We start from the raw sequence: 17,502 nt of genomic DNA, 5'->3' as shown, positions 1-17,502 counted from the left end.
GGGGGCGCCTTTGCACCTACGACGGTAGGAGGCATATTAAATGTAACCCCCGCTCTAGTAACAGCTTGTAACACCAAGATAGAACGCCACAAAATCGCTTGATTAGGACAAATCTATCATCTCTCTTACATCGAGCGTGCATCCTATTGGCATCTATAACTACCTGGCATCTTGCTGGCATTGATTGATTGGAGTAGTTGTAGAATAAGATAGAATTAATTGAGAGGGCTTAACGCGTCGAACGCGGTAAATGACCCACTAGGGTGGTACGTCATTCGTACAAGCACGGTAAGGGTATCTCTATGAAGGTTGTTAATAACAATTTTACTAGTAGAGAGGGTTACATTTAATATGCCTCCTACCGTAGTAGTTCCACAATGTTGCCTCGACCAGATAATCAAGAACGACAGCGCATGATTGAGAATGAGGTGCGACGAGTTCTCGAGACTTAGAGCCATTCTTTGCAGGCCCTGAGGCGGGCTTCCGAGACAAGAGCGTTTAGTATAATTGCTGAGCTCTTGGAGAGCTAAAATGTCATATGCTAAGCGTATGTTCGATTGAAGGTCAGTGTTCCAGAAAAATGGGTTTTAGCTGAGACCAGAGTCCGGCTGAATCAAGTGGACTGACCAGCTCCTCCAACCATTTTCAAGACTAATTGTTGGAATGGTGATTTCGACGATAACAATGAGACATCGTCCTCTGCTCGGCTCCGAAATGGACATATGCAGCACGGTTTTCCGGTAAACGTAATGATTCCGCCAGCTGACACACATGACAGGTAGTACCCATGGTTCCTGGTGTAACATCGACATTCAAGCATGCCTGAGTTGACTTTTATGTGCTAGTGCTGGCTACCACAAACACAGCCTTGCTGTATTGGGGATGGATGAACACCCCCTAGAGGAATACTACGTAAGGCTGGGAACAGCGGGGGCCTCGGCAGCTCGGTATTTAGGCCTGACGGAGGGTCTCAGAGCCCCAAATAAGGATCTGCGCCACACAGGGACCCACGTTCCGCCCATTTATTTACAGTGAATATTTGCAAACAAGGGCTCAAGGATGCAGGGTCGCAGCAGGATTAGGGGCTCCGTGTGTCACTGCGGCGTCAAGGAGAGGGCAACAAATCGGTTGGTTGTCATGAGTCGCGACAGGAGTCGGCTGTCTTGCTTTAGGAATTAGGAGAGTCGAGAGAACGCTGTCTATGCCAGGAAATATGTAGGTAAGACACTTTCCGTACTTTGCTGCGGAGGGGCGGGTCAAGATCGAAGTGCTAACTTACTACGCAGTAACTAAGTTAGTGGAAAGATGTGGATGTTGTGCCAGTTCGTTGTGTGGATATGTGTTCTACTGCCAAGCAATAAGCTCCAATTAGTAGACGGACCCTACCTTAAGGTGTAAGTTGCTAGGGGCATCAAGAAACGCAGCCTCTACTTGTTGTAACCACTTTCCTGCCCTCCACCAACAAAGTTTAAGCATAGCTCTCACTCGTATTACTTGTCTGTTAACACCACAAAATCTCCTTCATCCTTCCATCCCTCGCAACATATACCGACTCCTGAGCTCCTTGTCACCATTTTTTGCTCAGCCTCCTTGCTCATTGACCGTCACATTGAGCGTTACCTCTTGACCACTATCCATCTCTTCTTCGCTGTAACAGCTTGAGCAGAGAAGTCGCTGAGGTGATCCAAGATGTGGTATGACTCCAATGTAAACTCAGCATTCGAGTAATGGCTGATTCCCTGCTGTAGTGGCATTTTTGGCTACATCAATTACCTGGTAGAGAAGGACCGCAAGTTCATCCTTGATACTTTGGTCAATGGTCAGCTGCCTCTCCCCTATAATACCAGATCAAATACTGATGCAAGACCTGGATAGGTCTATCCCGCCTCGAATATCGTGGATACGATTCCGCTGGCCTAGCCGTGGATGGTGACAAGAAGAATGAAGTCTATGCTTTCAAGGAGGTGGGAAAGGTTGCGAAATTGAAAGAACTCATTGTAGAGTCGAAACCAGATCTCAAGAAGACCTTTGACTCGCACGCTGGTATTGCACACACCCGCTGGGCTACACACGGGCAACCATCAAGACTCAATTGCCATCCTCACAGGTTCGTAGTCATCCCTTGCGGCCCTTAACCCTGACTTACCCGGATTCTCGTAGATCGGATCCGAAGTGGGAATTCACTGTCGTTCACAATGGTATCATCACCAACTACAAAGAGCTCAAGGCGCTTCTCGAAAGCAAGGGATTTCGCTTCGAGACCGATACCGACACTGAATGCATTGCCAAGCTTGCAAAATTCTTGTATGACCAACACCCAGACATTGACTTCACAGTTCTTGCCAAAGCAGTCATCAAAGAGCTTCAGGGGGCTTTTGGTCTTCTCCTGAAATCGATCCACTTCCCGCATGAAGTGATTGCTGCTAGGAAAGGTTCTCCTTTGGTGGTTGGTGTCAAGACCGGCAAGAAGATGAAGGTTGACTTTGTCGACGTGGAATACTCCGAGGAAAGTGGTGCGCTGCCTGCTGAACGAGCATCGCAGAATATGGCCGTCAAGAAGACCGCTACCAATCTCCTGGCTCCTCCCGATAAATCCCTTCTCCATCGGTCGCAGTCCAGAGCCTTCCTTTCAGACGACGGTATTCCCCAGCCAGCCGAATTCTTCTTGTCTTCCGACGCTTCAGCCTTGGTCGAGCACACTAAGAAAGTCCTCTACCTGGAGGACGACGATATTGCACACATTCACGAAGGTCAGCTCAATATTCACCGCCTTAGCAAAGACGATGGCACTTCCAACGTTCGTGCAATTCAGACCATCGAACTTGAGCTCCAAGAAATCATGAAGGGCAAATTCGACCATTTTATGCAGAAAGAGATCTTTGAGCAACCTGAGTCGGTTATCAATACCATGCGTGGTCGTCTCGATGTGGCCAACAAGAAGGTAACACTGGGTGGTCTCCGACAGTACATCACCACCATCCGTCGGTGCAGACGAATCATCTTCATCGCCTGTGGTACCAGTTATCACTCTTGTATGGCTGTGCGTGGCACTTTCGAGGAATTGACAGAGATCCCAGTTTCTTGCGAGCTGGCATCTGATTTCTTGGACAGACATGCTCCTGTTTTTAGAGATGACACCTGCGTCTTTGTCTCCCAATCTGGTGAAACTGCAGACTCCCTTATGGCGTTGAGATACTGTTTGGAACGCGGTGCTCTCACCGTCGGCATTGTTAACGTGGTGGGCTCATCGATATCCATGCTAACTCACTGTGGTGTGCATATCAACGCTGGTCCCGAAATCGGTGTTGCCTCTACCAAAGCGTACACATCGCAGTTTGTGGCCATGATGATGTTCGCCCTTTCTCTGAGTGAGGATCGCGCATCTAAGCAGAAGAGGCGAGAAGACATCATGGATGGTCTCGCTAAAGTCAGCGACCAATTCCGCGAGATTCTGAAGCTCAACGACTCGATCAAGGAGCTCTGCGCCAAAAAGCTACAGGGTCAGAAATCCATGCTCCTGCTCGGAAGAGGCAGTCAATTTTCTACCGCCTTGGAGGGTGCTCTTAAGATCAAGGAGATCTCCTACTTGCATTGTGAAGCAGTCATGTCTGGTGAATTGAAACATGGTGTTTTGGCTCTTGTCGATGAAAACCTTCCCATCGTCATGATCCTTACCCGAGACGAAATCTTCAAGAAGTCTCTCAATGCATTCCAGCAAGGTTCGTTTAGGAATTCATCATTTTGAGTTCATTACTAATATACTTATAGTTGTCGCTCGTAAAGGTCGGCCTATCGTCATCTGCACTCAAGGCGACGAGGAGTTCCCCTCCTCCAAGACCGAGAGGATCGAGGTGCCCGGCACAATTGATGCTCTCCAGGGCCTTCTCAATGTCATTCCGCTTCAGCTTATGGCATACTGGCTTGCTGTTGCTGAAGGCTTCAATGTCGATTTTCCCCGCAATCTTGCGAAGTCTGTCACAGTGGAGTGAAAGCAGATTACAATCTTGCGAGGGCGATGGTTGTGTAGGTGATGAGTGTATTCTACCTCATTCAGGTCTCTGGAGAGGCTATATCGATGGAGAGTAGGTTTTGGGGAAAAGTGAGCAGTACATTTTGTGCCTAGAGCTAGAGAGCGATTAACCACATTTTGTATTCGAAGCATAGAACACTATGGGGTCCATAATACCCATGTAGCACGCCTCTGTCGCTCCGATGTGAATTTACATACAATGCGCCCTCCACGCCCACATGCCATCTTAGCACCCCACGACGACGTATCGGAGTAAATACAAACTGAGGAGTTCCTTTTTCTAAGGTGAGTATTTCAACACGTACGCTACCGACTACCGCGCAAGTTACTGTGAAGCTGGCTCCAAGTCTATAGGCGGTTTGAAACAGTAGATACTTACTTACAGTGCTTCAAATATGGCTTCCCATAAAGGACCAGGTGCTCCTCAGAAGCACGAAGGTTAGTCTCCCAATTCTTTTTATCTGTCCAACCAACTGACCTTGACTCCTTCTACACAGGCTCCTCCCTCCGCATAGCAATAATTCACGCCAGATGGAACACCCGCATCGTCTCATCCCTCGTCTCAGCTACTCGCTCCGCCCTCCTCACAGCTGGTGTTTCTGCAGCAAACATCATCACGGAGTCTGTGCCAGGCTCGTATGAACTCCCCTTCGCATGTCAGAAGGTTATTGCCGCCAGCCAGATCCAAGCCTCTTCGCTTGCAAACATCGCAGGCAGTATTACTGCCGGAATGGCTGGGTTGGGGAGTGCTACGCAGGATCTACTTGGTGGTGGGGAGAGTAGTTCTGATTTGACCAAACTTGGACAAGAGGGGCCAGCACCACCGCAGCATGCAGTAGGGGAAAAGGACGATGAGACAGCTAAAGGGGACAAGCAGCAGCCATCATCACAGCCGTTCGATGCGGTTATCGCAGTTGGAGTTCTCATCAAGGGAGAAACCATGCATTTTGAGTACATTGCTGACGCTGTCTCACATGGCTTGATGCGGGTGCAATTAGATACAGGCGTGCCTGTTGTCTTTGGACTCCTGACAGTATTGACCGAGGAGCAGGGGATGGCAAGGGCGGGGATGATTGGGGGCCACAACCATGGAGAAGATTGGGGAAATGCGGCGGTGGAGTTGGGGAACAAGAGGAGGGGTTGGGCAGAAGGGAGATTTTCGTGAGGCCAGTCAGACGAAATCACAGTCGACTTAACGAGTGGGAAGGGACCTTGTTGGGTAGGGCTTTGGAGTGATAGACATTGGACTTCGGTCGATTGGACTGAGGCGAAGGCCTCAAAAATCTGTGAGATGCTGCACACTCCACAGACGCCTCTGCGCCATATGCGCAACCAAATGCTGGAAATGGGTAGACAAACCAAAAGTTTGGATCAGTTTACTCCTGCATTTGATCACCACCTTCTTCGCCTTGTTCATCATCTGAGTCGTCATATTCCGGCATCGCCTTCTTGGCCGCCTTGACTGCTGCGTCAAACAGCTCTTTCGGGACCTCTTCATGTCTACCCTTGGTTGGTCCTCCTTCATGCGAAATCCACGTCATCTCAAGCTCGAACTCCTTGTCCTTTGAGTCTTCGTGTGCCACGTAGATGATCCTCGCAGCCTCCTTGACGGCTTCATTGAGGGTAAGGCTGTTCGTTGGGGAGGCAAGGTCGAGCTTTTCCAATTCTGACTTTGCAGCTTGTCTTCCTTTACCAGTGGCTGCACCATAGTAACCCTGTACAAATCAGCGCGGAATAATAGAGCAAGGATGAGAATGCTACCCAATATAGTCCACTTGGTTCAATCATGTAAAGTCCCGGACCGCCCCTTGAGATCTTCTCTCCTATGTCATGGTCGTTGATCTTCCCTCCACCACCGCTTGCTGGACCAGTTCCAACCTGCCCATCGACTTCTAGTTCTCCTTCCGTATCCCAGCCCCCCATGATCGCTGTGACACCAAATGGTCTGACGGAGCTGTAGAGTGTATATGCTTGAACATAGCCGCCTAATCTGCCTGCCAAAGCATTTATCGGAATGGGACTTTTGTATGTTCTTCTCCAGCTACTGGCCTCATCTCTTGCTCTGCTGGTCAAATGTCGTCCATCAGGTAACAGTCCACTCGTAACAATTCCGACGTTGCGATCAACAGTTGCTATTCGCTTGTTCGCCCCCGGCTTGAGCAATTTGGAGACTATGATCTTTTCAACAGCAAGGACCACACCCTCCTTGCAGCGAATCCCAATGCACGTTCCTCCATTTTCTACTGCTTTCACCGCATACTCAACCTGGAAATTCCGACCATCGGGAGAAAAGACGGAGTTGGAAAGATCGTAGCCAGTTCCTATGGAGGTCTAGATAGGACGTGGAACTGTTAGCGCATCATATACGGGAGGAATATCGAAGCATCTGCGAAGACTCGCTCAGGCATTATTTCATGTTGACTGCAGGAATGGACTGACCATTTTGAATGTGTTCAGAGGATAGAAAGGTAGAGGTGGATGAATGAATCTATATCAAGCCGCGAAAACCTACAAGCTCGATGTGCAGTAAAACCAAGCAAGAAGTTGGATCAGGAGATGTGATCTGGAAAGTGGATTGACAGGCAGCTTGAGCTTCCGCGTCCAGCAGCATGTAGCAATACGAAACTGAGGTAATCTTGATACGCTAGCGGTAAATATCTGACCACAATGTGAACCCCCTACAAATGGTTTCATCATCTGTCTTCCATCATCCACCCACCATCGATCTCTTCTTCATACGCAAAACAGCTCTCCACCATCCAAGCTCATCTACCTAGGGTCACGAACCACTGGTTGAGGCCCACTTGTACGAGCTCTGTCACAGCCTTGATGCCAGGTTTACATAGATCATCGTACAACAACCCTTTCCTGCCTAAGTCCACGGTTTCCACTTTTCAACTTTGCAATTCTTTCTTTAACTGGAAGAGCCATAGCACCCCGCGTCAATCGTAACAAAAGTCCTTCAGGTTGGCCAGAGCACCGTGAGCTCTACCGCTGAGGACCTTGCTTTCCGGCCAGCTGGCATATTACCCTGACCTGGACCACTCTCACCCTACTGGATGATTTGATACTTAAATAGCTGCGTCCTCGATAGTTAGTCTTAGCTGTCAAGAAATCAAGACATCTATACTTGTTGCATGTTCTGCTTCCTTCGCTTGAGAATTGCCTTCTGACTTCCCTGTTGGTATCAAGAACAGCTTTTCGTGATGGCAGCTTCTGTCATACATCGGTGCCAGCACTGCGCCTTCGAAACGGATCTAGGCGCTTCGTTGGACATTTTCGAGCAAAATCCTCATTGTGGTCGGGTATGTACATCACTCTACTACCGTCCCATTCCTTCTCATGTCTGGCAGTGTGGGCTTTCCGCCTCGGAAGGAGATATGAAGATGCAGGAAGAACTTGCTACCTTGATGTCGCAGCAGTTGAAACTGGACAAAAACGTCAGCTTCCAGAACCTGCCAGAGCTGCCACCAACGCCTCCTCAGTCAGACAACCAACCCCAAATTACCTACATTACCCAGCACTACCATCATTCGTCCCACCAGGCAGCTCCGACACCGCCAGTCGAACCAACATCCGCTAGCGATGAACTTGCCTGTCACGGTATAGATGCAAATGTCCTCTTTCCCTCACAACTCAAGCTTTTCAAGCAAGCGCAACCGGAGCAGCAAATACGACTTATTCAATTGTGGAGCATTGCACCACCACAATATGGAAATCAAATGCTTGCTAAAGACCTGGTCAACTGGCCGCAGACATCGATGAGACAGGAAGAACAAGCCGCACAGTCTAGGTACATGAGAATGCAGGCAGAGTCTGGGCAGTACACTCCGGAGGCACGGTCCAGCGCAGAGCCATACATCCTCCGCGGCTACAACAACCAGCTTGATAATAACGATTGTACGGCAGCGGCAGGATTTGGAGCACAACCGAACGAGTACAATCGAGCTCTCGGCCCAGCTCACCTGAGCAGAGAGTGGTGGGTGCACGAGACACAGCCTGTGGAGCATCAATATGGGGTTGTTCAGCAGATGCGGCAATTTGCCGACCAGGATGAAGATATGTCATAGCACTCATATTTGATGGTAGCATAGCGAGAATTGCAAGCGTCTTGTGCTAGTTCTAGCCTGTTCGTGACCTTTAGGATCGTTGGACTTGGTTGGGCGATGCAATCATAATTGTTTCTTGCAGATGTTTTGAGCTACTTTTGATAACTTGTCAACACGGTGGTAACAAGTAACACTATGTTTGCTCATTTCTCCAACAGGCTAAGCAGTCCAGCTTCTCCGTGGAGAACAAGAGAAACACTTTGTCTCGTTCACTATACCATACTTTTTATCCTTCAGTCTACACCTTAATGCCTGTTCGGGTTGCGGATCTCGACCATTAAGCATATTACAGTGCCCAGGCAGCTGTGACTCGTTCCTACTGTCACTTTGTGGTCTAGGTTTTTACCCGCACCGTCCTGTGTTGTTGTATTTGCAGGCCGACAAATTTAATCGTGTTCCCGTCACGGTGGAGCAAACGAGGTTCTCTCGTGTTGTCGTTGTCCGATCAGCATGCGGACAACGTAGAGCGGGCTGCTCTATGGGACTTTCTTTGCGTATGACTCGGTAACACCGAAGCCGCCCAGCCACTTTCTTCGAGTACCTTTCGTATCAGTTTGCCCCGATGCGCTGCTCATGTTGATGTGTTCATCAGCCGAGCACACTCTTAACCATTCACTTGACGTCCATTAGTCTTTATCAGAAATGGCCGAATCCGCACAAATCTCCGTTCATGATCCATAAACCCAACTCCAAATTTTCACTCCAATGGCAGCCATCCCCACAATTCCAATACCAGCAAGGACACACAACCCCACAATTACCTTAGCCCGGATTGCAAACGCCTCATCCATCTGCTCTCTCGCCAGCTTCCGCTGATGTGAGTGATAGTATGGATGAGAATATTTCTCCTTTGATGGGGGACTTCCGGGTGGAAAGCCTCGGCGAGAGAGGATAGATGGCGATGTCCTCCGGTCGATAATAAGGAGAGAGAAGATGAAGGACAGGAAGAGGACAGGAGCGAGGATGGTACGGGAGAGCAGGGATTCCTGGGGTTCACGGTGGTGGAGTGTAGGTGAGTTGGGGGTCGTAGGCGGAGAGAGGTGTTTGGTTGGCATCGTGGAAGTGGGAGATGTTGAAGCTGATGCTGGTGTCAATCCTTGTTACACGCAGAAACGCCTATTCAGTCTCTTTTGCGACCATTCCCAACATGAAGGGGATGGCTTCGTTCAATTGACCTGCGATGTGTCACATTGTCGAAATTCGACGTGTTTATAGACAGGCAGTGCAATGTTGAAAATGCATGTTGCATCTTAGCAAAGTCGTTTTGTTCCTTTGTATGGACAGTTCGATGTCTACCGCCCATTGAGAGGAGATGTTGTCTACACACGTTGGGGCGGAACGTTGCGGATTCAACATCGTCGGGATCATGAGGTTGTTACCCAATCCCAAGCTGGAGCAGGCAACTTGAAGTTCGTCATCAGGCTTGGCATGCATCCAGCCGCACTGCTGACAAACTTGACAAGCGCTGCGATGCTCTTTTTGACCGTGACAAATTGACACTCGGCATTATGGTCCCGTAATAACATTGGGCATATATTATTGTGATTGACGTACTTTAGACGAGAGAAGGCGCCCCTGGGTCATCCTGTCCGCGAATTGGCAATTTCCAAAACCAGTATATCTGTTGCACCCACAGCAGTAAGCCTGTCCATCACCGTTGCGATCTCCTTCTTTTCCACCATCGAGCTCACAGCAACCCATTCTGATTCTTCCAGTGTTGTTATACTTGGTGCTCGCTTGCCAGGTGTAATACTTGTTGCACGCGCCAACTTCGACCTTGGAACGTTGTATTGACACAAAATGTACTTTTGTGCCGTGATGACGCCTTTTATCCTCGCAGCAATCAAGTCAACCAGCTTTAAATTGGAAGATTGCTTGGACTTGATTAGTACTGCTGTGCTTTCCACAACTGTGGCGATAGCTTTAAGACCAGCAGCTTTCATCGTCTCTCCCGATTCAACAAGATCCACAATGCCATCAGCAACACCAAGCGCGCAAGCAGCCTCAACACTCCCTCCTACGAACCGGATTTGTGTCTTCAGGTTCGGCACTGGACTGGCAGTGTTGTTAATGCTTTCTTTTCTTCCGCCAGCAATGCCTTCCAATTTTGCAAAATAGTCCTCCGTTAGTGCTGTGAAACTTGTGACTATGTTCTTGCCAGTCAACTGTGATGGATCATTCAGGTCCCCTCTCTCCGGTACCTGGACCTGTAACCTGCAATTACCAAATCCAAGATCCATCACCTCTTCCACGGTCGATGGCTGATCAAAGGGTAACTTTGCATCGTGCTCGGCCACTTGGTCACGGCCAGTGATGCCTAGATCCACCTTTCCTTCACCCACGAAGGTAGGAATATCTGCTGCAGGAAGGAAGATCAGGGCAATTGGCAGGTTCTTCACAAGCGCAATATCCAGGCGCGCTTCTCGTCGGAATTGGATGTCGGAGCCGGAGAGAAGGTCAAGGGTGGCAGCTTGAAGGCGACCCTTCTTCGGAACAGCGAACAGCAGGCGGTCTTCAAGGTGGTTAACGAGCTCCATGGTTCAGAAAGGCAATGTTTCAATCAATGCAGCAGCTGTGGGACCGATCTTGAGGAGACATTCGCAGACACTACTTGTTTTAGGATACCGCGACTGAACATGAGTTAATGATCAATCGTACCACAACAATGGAGACGGTGCATTACCTTGGGGAGCAAGCTCAACAAAAGTCGCAAGGTTGCGGCTCAAAGCTGCAGGCGGAGAATCGGCAGGCTGATCACCGAAGCCCTAACCCTGCATAATAATTTAGTGCCAAGACGACCCTCCCAAGCTAAAATTTTGAAGATACTCCACTGCATTGCACCATGCACTTGAGGAGTTCCCAAGACCTAGTCCAAGATTTGTTTGAAGTCACATTCACACCACATTTCTCGTTGCTCATCCCAGATTCTCCATCGGATACTCTAGAAGCCTTTCAACCACTCCTCCATAAATCTCCGACAACCCTCAAATGGATGCCGGCAAAGTCCCAGTCAAGCTAGTCAAGGTCACCAGAGTCCTTGGGCGCACGGGTACGACTGCTCTATTCAGCTTTGAAAACCCTTTCACTTCGCTATTCTAATTAAAAGAAACTCTCCAGGCTCAAGAGGAGGTGTTACCCAGGTGCGCGTCGAGTTCATGGATGATACCAGCCGAAGCATCATTCGCAATGTCAAGGGACCAGGTACGCACGAATCACATTCATTATGCTCCAGTCAAGAGCCTAAGAAGTTTGGCTGACACAGCTCGCCACAGTGAAACAAGACGATATCCTGTGCCTGCTGGAATCTGAAAGAGAGGCAAGGAGATTACGATAGTACAGTCATTGTGCAGGACGGTGGTTTCATGGTGGGTTGAGAGATGGACTGAGGTAGAACATGGTGATGAAGTTGAAGCGGAAAAGATACTTCATTGAAGTTGCACACTCCACTGCTCGCGATGAGGTTTCATCACTTGCAGCTATTGCTTCATTGCCTTCCTCATCTTAAGTCAGTTGCAATGCACGATTAGTTGTTTATGCACCAAACCAACCGAGGGCTTGTTAACCCTCAATTTGAAACTTTCCCTAAGTGTTTGGTTTTAACGCTTTTCTTCCCACGTCTGCTACATCGCATTCGTACCCGACTAATCGCTGGGTATCTGTTGCTAATGTTCGCTCACAATGTGATTGGCATCCTCTGTCTGAGGTTTCTGCAAGAAGTAACTCGCCAAAGTTTTGAGCTTCAATGCATCGTACATAGTACGCACTCAAATATTGAGTATATTGCTTGGCTTAAAGGGATTTTGCCTACCGTTTCTTTCGCAATATGAAACGGTGTGTATTGGTGTGCCGATCAACCTGGTTCGGGATGCAACCCTTTCGTATAGTGATGCCTCTGTGACTTCCACGATCACGATGATGACAAGCCCTAACGGTGGTCAAGAGAAGCCTACCGCCTTTTACTCCCCACAACAAACAAATATAGCCTTGATTTAATTTCCCATGACGAAAGAGGGGAGAGCTCGGGCCGATCCTCCAGGCAGCCGTGCCAAGGATGACCCTCCTCCACACTGCCTAAGTCCTCTTCCTCTTTAATAACAGAGTACATCGAATATCTTTCTGTATAGCTTGCAGGATTCTTGTCGCTCCGTAAATACTATCGGCTCCATCTTTTGCTATCTGTTAGGGTACCCCTCTTTCGGATGGAGTTGGTTGAAAGCTACTTGTCTGCTACCTTTTAATGTCGATCAAGCTCAACCTCCGTCCACAACATGTCGCTCGTCAACTGGTTCGCTGAGCATATAGGATGTGATATGCGACAGAGTTTTGCTCAGCAGTTCATCAAAGGCTGTGGTCGGAGTCCGCGAAGTAATCCCAATAGTCTCAAATCATCCCGAGCCTTCCTAGACCTTCCTACCGAAATTCGGCTCTTGATCTATGAAGCAATCTTCACACCAGCATCCGTGGTGCTCCAATCAGGGGAGTTACCTGCTATGATAGCAGTACTCCAAAATTTTCCCGAATTGATCTCCCGCGGATCTCGAGATGTTCAGCTCTTTCGTACATGCAGGACGTGCTACGAGGAAGCACCACCTATTTTCTACGCATCCCTCAATCTTCTTGTGTATCAGCATCTCCCACTCCTTCGATTGAACTTTTTGCCACGAATTGGACCCTTGAACGCCTCCTTCATCAAGATGGTGACCATCACTCCAATTGGTCTTCCTGGAGAGCATCAGAGATTCCTTGAATGCCTAGGATCGAAGCACGGTGGTCTCATTGGCGTTGAGAATCTGACTCTGGAGATCTGGGAGCCCGAGCACGTTCCTGCCTTCATTAGTACCTGCCAAGAACTCATGCAACGTCATGGAAAGCTAAAAATCCTCTTCGGTCGTGGCACCGACACGGGTTGCCAACTCCAAGCTGGGGACATACCGGCGACGTTGAAGCTGGCGAAGCCTGGTCAGTCGCCCGGCCATAGGGTAAGTCTCCACATCACTCCTGCGAAGTCGTGCTTATCGCTTCCCTGTCGTTACTTCACAACACTTACCTTCTCTACAGGAACGAATCATCCAATCAATAAAGGTCGTCGAGCCCACAGGATCTCAGAACCATCTGCCGCTGGCGGAAGAGTGTTCTGGACGAGATTCTTTCACGGCAAAAGGCCGGCGAACAGTCAGCCTTGCTGTACCGCCGCCCAGGAGAACCATATGGTCGCGATATAAGTTTCGACGTTCTCAAAGATCGAAACTCTAATACCTTGTTTACGAGTTATTATTACTGTGCCACACATGGTATGATTGACGAAACTGGGTTTTGCATAACCTTACCAAGGAAATGTTTTGGGGATATGGAGCAAAGAGCGGCGTGTTCTATTTGTGAATTGACATGGTTGGCGTATATGATTACATATTACACTTCAATACTGACTACCTCATCATCGTTCCCACACCAGTGCATACGCCCTAACTAGTGCTCCAGCCCATTGACGTACAGCCCTTGTCCTACGGTCTGAACCTCCCTCTGCCACAGCTCCCAAGGCCGAATGATGAGAGGCTTATTGGTTGCCCAAGAATCTATACCCTCTTGCGCAGTCAGATACCGCAAGCCGCTTCCTTCGCCAGTATTTGGAAATGCATGCTCCAGCTCTATCGCGCTGGACTGGATTTCCGCATTGCTCTGTGTATAGATTGAAAAGAAGACAGCTTGTTCGATGGTCTCACCTGCTACAGCAAGGCCGTGGCCGCGCATGAGCACGGCCGGCGGATCTGGGAACGAATTTGTTGTTGAGTTGACATTGAAGGTGTTGGCTAGGGCGGCACCAAGCCGTGTGTTGCTTACCAGGAGATCCTGCTGATCGCCTGGCTCATAGAACTCGGCAATGTCGAAGTTTGGAACTCCTTGGTCGCCAAGGAAACCTGGCAGATGGTATACAGCCTTGAGTGGCACGTCAGTGATTGTGTATGGAAGCACCTGTGGAGAATGACTGTGCACGACACTATTGACGTCCTCGAAGCGCTTGTAGATCTCACTATGTATGAAGCGCTCAACGAAGCTTCTGGGACGGGTTGGGTCTGTCTGTGATGCATCAGCGACGTTGAGCTCGTTGATGTCCTCAGTAGATGAGATGAGTGCTGGCGCTAAGGTTCTGGCAAAAAAGAATGTGGAGGCATTCTCTGGGTTCCGGACCGAGATGTGGCCATATGCATGGAGTACCGAATGATAGTGGAGGACGTGGTTAGCTGTGATCAGCGTACTGAGGATCGAAGTGGCATTGGCAGAAACCATGATACCTCTATTGAGTTCTCTGCTCTATCAAGAGGATGAGTTGTGCAAGATCGTAAAAACACCTGGGTCTTATAGCCCGGAATATTTCGATCGCCTTAAGGGGGTTCAAATTGAAGTCCGGAGGTCCTGCCGTATACTCTAATAAGCCTTGTGCAACCACGAGGATGATCGACCCATAAACCGAATTCCCGGGCCCAATTGGGTATGTACGGAGTAATGCGACAACGATGGTGGGACAAATTTGTTCCATATTGGCTCCATGGCTTCACTGGTGGCTGCGACTGACGTCTTCTATGACACTCTTTCTGCTTCGTCCACCAGCTCATCTAGATTGAAGCCCTGATCGCCCTTTGAGAACTTCTCCAGCAGCCCTTGCCTTTTCTCTTTTCCAATCCCGCCCCCATGACCTTCGAAATCGTAGAATTTCTGTAAGCACATCACCAACCATCTTCCCTCTTCTGCACTTAAGCCTCTCCCCTCCACTACCCCACCATTCAGCAACACTAGTCCGTGTGAATCGGCAAGGTCAAGATGGTGCGTAATTATGGTGTGTGGCTGCGCATACGCCCCGTGCACCTTGAAGGAGGCAAGGTGGGTGAACAATACAGTTGAAGTGTGCGTGTTGACCGTGGCGGAACCTGATGCTGGAGGTACAGCAGGTGGGTGGAAGCCCCATTGTAGAAAGTGGATGTCTGCAGCTGTTCTTTGGCCGCCCTCGAAGCCTTGAGCTGCCTGCCGGCGGCGGGTCGAGGGAGGGGTAGGATGAACTGAGGATGGTTCTTAGCGGTGTGATAGATGCGATTGTAAGTCTCGATAGGAATGACAGCGCAAAGGGAGAGTGGGTCGGAAGCATGACGCAGACGCCAGATATGCTCAACCTCTTTCTTGGGCAGGGCGGAGACTTTGGCTAGATCAAGACAGGCTGATAGAGGTTTGATTCCAGGGGTAGAGGAGTGACAGCCTGCATGGTCGACCGTGCCTGGTAGTTGCGGCTTAGGTACTGGCGGTGGAGGTTGTTGCAAGGCTAGATTCGGCGCTGGAGATGCTGCAGATGGGATAGTAGTAGCCTTCCGTCGTAGATCTGAGATTCTGTCTTGATATGCTTCTTTGAGTGAATTAATCGACTTATGGCCTTCCCTGGAGCCAAAATCAGCTCCCATGCGCATACAGAGAGTACAAGCACCTACTCCTTCGCTTTCTTGTCTAACTTGTCCCTGTATTTTTCAAGAATACTCTTCGTATCACCACGGGTAGCAACGAAACGAACGTCATGAACTCGTGCCCATCTGCGCTGCAAGCGGAGTGGGTTTGGTGGTCCACGGATCCGGTTGAAGATCAGCGGACTGTGGAAGGAGGCCATCGTGCCCGATGCAAATTCAATTGATCAAGCAGATGGCTGTGATGTGATCGTAAGGATGGCGAATGATGTTGGGTGGCGTTTCAAGGTGGCTGCTCTTTTTGGCCAAAAATCTTTACCTACAAGATGTAGCTGCAATCTACCACTACAGTATGGACATAATACTAACGATTCTCTCCCATTCACCACGGATAATCAAACACGCAGCTCATCGCCTTCGTCATCTAACCGAGGCGGCTGACACTCTGCATGGAAAGCTTCCGACGCCAGTCATCAAAGCATTTGCACTTGATTAGTCTGATGCAACTATCTGGGGGTATCTCATAACAATAACGAAGGCTGCAATACTCGCTTAACGCAACGACTGCCGCTGTTGTGAGTACAATCGCTCATGATTGAAATCGGAGGTTAGCCCATCGTTGATAGCTCAGCGGTAAGCTCGCCATAACTTCAACCATCAGAAAAGTCACTTCAACTCCACAACTCGTCTTTGGAGACATCAACACTCTCGAGAGGGTGATTGTCGACTTTCTCCGATAGAACATCTTGGACGAGGAAAGCCCAGATGGCATCGAAATAGCCAGGCTCAGCCACAGTATCGTTGTGTTGACCATTGGGGAAGGTCTTCCACACCTTGTGGTCAACCTTACAGATGTCGTGCAAAGTCTTCATCATATGTGCAGGGACAATCTCGTCCTTCAAACCACTCAAGAATAACATTGGAACGTCGGCAGTAATCCCCAACATTATCTCCTCTGATGGCCACAGCTGATGGCATAATCTCGCTATGTACTTTGCTGGTGGAAAAGCCGTTGGTATAAGTTTACGGATACTGGTGAAAGTGTTTTCGAGAATGACGCCTGCTATATCGCCCTTGGTTTGGTTTTCTGCAACCAGCCTAATGGCCACTGCACCGCCTAGGCTTTGTCCGTAAATGACCAACTTGGTGTCACGTAACTCGTCATGGTTTCGAATGTAGTCAAGTGCAGTTTGCGCATCGATTGCCAGCCCGCTCTCGCCTGGGGTGCCTGTTGACAGCCCATAACCCCGATACTCCAGCATCAAGACATTACAGCCCAGACTTTCTGACAACACCTTGCCAATTGGCAGACGATGGCCGACATTCCCCGCGTTACCGTGGAACATCAGGACTGTAACGTTTTGTTGCAGAACGATACTAGACGCTCGTAGGAAATATGCGTGTAGAGACTCGTTATCTGGCGTTTGTAGTTGTAAGGACTCTGAATTCTCGATTTGGAAATCCTTGGGCTGGGGTACGTCGGTGCGTGCTCCTGCTGGGAGGTTTCGAGGGTAGATGATTTCATTCTGTTTGAAGTACAGAAGCCCTGACCCAAGCGCAGCCAGACCCGAGGAAGCTAACACAGGTAAACGAAGGTATGAGAAGAAGTTCGCGGCCATAATGGGGAGACTCAGTTGTGGACGGCTGATGAAGCTTTGCGAGTGAAGGTACCCTTCTATTTATTGCTGACGAGGATTCTAGTCGATTGCAATCCGTTCTGGACAACGGGTAGCGAAGTGGCACTATTACGATCGAAGGTAGCGCTTTGCAAAAGCTATTGATTGCTGGTCCCTACGCGCCACAAAGCCTTCTGCGTAAGAATAGCATTTACTCATATCCCATCTTACCACCGAAATGAGAGCAAGTACAGCGTCTGTAAGGAGGGAGGATGCAGGGTGATCGGTGGCACAATAACCGAACA

The 17,502-nt window shown here is 49.3% G+C and overlaps 10 protein-coding genes across 10 annotated transcripts; 4 read left to right on the top strand and 6 right to left on the bottom strand.

The window, feature by feature from the left end:
- Positions 1-1,689: 1,689 nt before the first annotated feature.
- EPUS_08873 (Glucosamine--fructose-6-phosphate aminotransferase) lies at positions 1,690-3,989 on the top strand (the record flags this gene model as incomplete). Its single annotated transcript, XM_007789284.1, has 5 exons — positions 1,690-1,694; positions 1,749-1,819; positions 1,876-2,107; positions 2,161-3,719; positions 3,769-3,989. 5 exons carry the CDS (start codon positions 1,690-1,692, stop codon positions 3,987-3,989), a joined length of 2,088 nt encoding a protein of 695 aa, XP_007787474.1.
- A 436-nt stretch (positions 3,990-4,425) lies between these two features.
- Positions 4,426-5,195, top strand: EPUS_08872 (uncharacterized protein; the record flags this gene model as incomplete). Its single annotated transcript, XM_007789283.1, has 2 exons — positions 4,426-4,468; positions 4,528-5,195. 2 exons carry the CDS (start codon positions 4,426-4,428, stop codon positions 5,193-5,195), a joined length of 711 nt encoding a protein of 236 aa, XP_007787473.1.
- A 211-nt stretch (positions 5,196-5,406) lies between these two features.
- Positions 5,407-6,472, bottom strand: EPUS_08871 (uncharacterized protein; the record flags this gene model as incomplete). Its single annotated transcript, XM_007789282.1, has 3 exons — positions 5,407-5,745; positions 5,792-6,361; positions 6,470-6,472. 3 exons carry the CDS (start codon positions 6,470-6,472, stop codon positions 5,407-5,409), a joined length of 912 nt encoding a protein of 303 aa, XP_007787472.1.
- A 764-nt stretch (positions 6,473-7,236) lies between these two features.
- Positions 7,237-8,100, top strand: EPUS_08870 (uncharacterized protein; the record flags this gene model as incomplete). The annotated part of the gene is made up of 1 exon (XM_007789281.1): positions 7,237-8,100. One exon carries the CDS (start codon positions 7,237-7,239, stop codon positions 8,098-8,100), a length of 864 nt encoding a protein of 287 aa, XP_007787471.1.
- Positions 8,101-8,807: 707 nt separating this feature from the next.
- On the bottom strand, positions 8,808-9,194 carry EPUS_08869 (uncharacterized protein; the record flags this gene model as incomplete). The annotated part of the gene is made up of 1 exon (XM_007789280.1): positions 8,808-9,194. One exon carries the CDS (start codon positions 9,192-9,194, stop codon positions 8,808-8,810), a length of 387 nt encoding a protein of 128 aa, XP_007787470.1.
- Positions 9,195-9,719: 525 nt separating this feature from the next.
- Positions 9,720-10,676, bottom strand: EPUS_08868 (ATP phosphoribosyltransferase; the record flags this gene model as incomplete). The annotated part of the gene is made up of 1 exon (XM_007789279.1): positions 9,720-10,676. One exon carries the CDS (start codon positions 10,674-10,676, stop codon positions 9,720-9,722), a length of 957 nt encoding a protein of 318 aa, XP_007787469.1.
- Positions 10,677-12,407: 1,731 nt separating this feature from the next.
- EPUS_08867 (uncharacterized protein) lies at positions 12,408-13,392 on the top strand (the record flags this gene model as incomplete). Its single annotated transcript, XM_007789278.1, has 2 exons — positions 12,408-13,118; positions 13,198-13,392. 2 exons carry the CDS (start codon positions 12,408-12,410, stop codon positions 13,390-13,392), a joined length of 906 nt encoding a protein of 301 aa, XP_007787468.1.
- A 213-nt stretch (positions 13,393-13,605) lies between these two features.
- Positions 13,606-14,424, bottom strand: EPUS_08866 (uncharacterized protein; the record flags this gene model as incomplete). Its single annotated transcript, XM_007789277.1, has 1 exon — positions 13,606-14,424. One exon carries the CDS (start codon positions 14,422-14,424, stop codon positions 13,606-13,608), a length of 819 nt encoding a protein of 272 aa, XP_007787467.1.
- A 291-nt stretch (positions 14,425-14,715) lies between these two features.
- On the bottom strand, positions 14,716-15,784 carry EPUS_08865 (uncharacterized protein; the record flags this gene model as incomplete). Its single annotated transcript, XM_007789276.1, has 3 exons — positions 14,716-14,906; positions 14,990-15,561; positions 15,612-15,784. 3 exons carry the CDS (start codon positions 15,782-15,784, stop codon positions 14,716-14,718), a joined length of 936 nt encoding a protein of 311 aa, XP_007787466.1.
- Positions 15,785-16,252: 468 nt separating this feature from the next.
- Positions 16,253-17,200, bottom strand: EPUS_08864 (uncharacterized protein; the record flags this gene model as incomplete). The annotated part of the gene is made up of 1 exon (XM_007789275.1): positions 16,253-17,200. The coding sequence occupies one exon, from the start codon at positions 17,198-17,200 to the stop codon at positions 16,253-16,255; it is 948 nt and encodes a 315-aa protein (XP_007787465.1).
- Between the last annotated feature and the right edge of the window lie 302 nt (positions 17,201-17,502).

Source organism: Endocarpon pusillum, assembly GCF_000464535.1.
Source record: "Endocarpon pusillum Z07020 unplaced genomic scaffold C734755, whole genome shotgun sequence".
Lineage (NCBI taxonomy): Eukaryota > Fungi > Ascomycota > Eurotiomycetes > Verrucariales > Verrucariaceae > Endocarpon > Endocarpon pusillum.
Note: the sequence above shows the minus strand (reverse complement) of the source record. Positions and strands in the feature narration are given on the sequence as shown.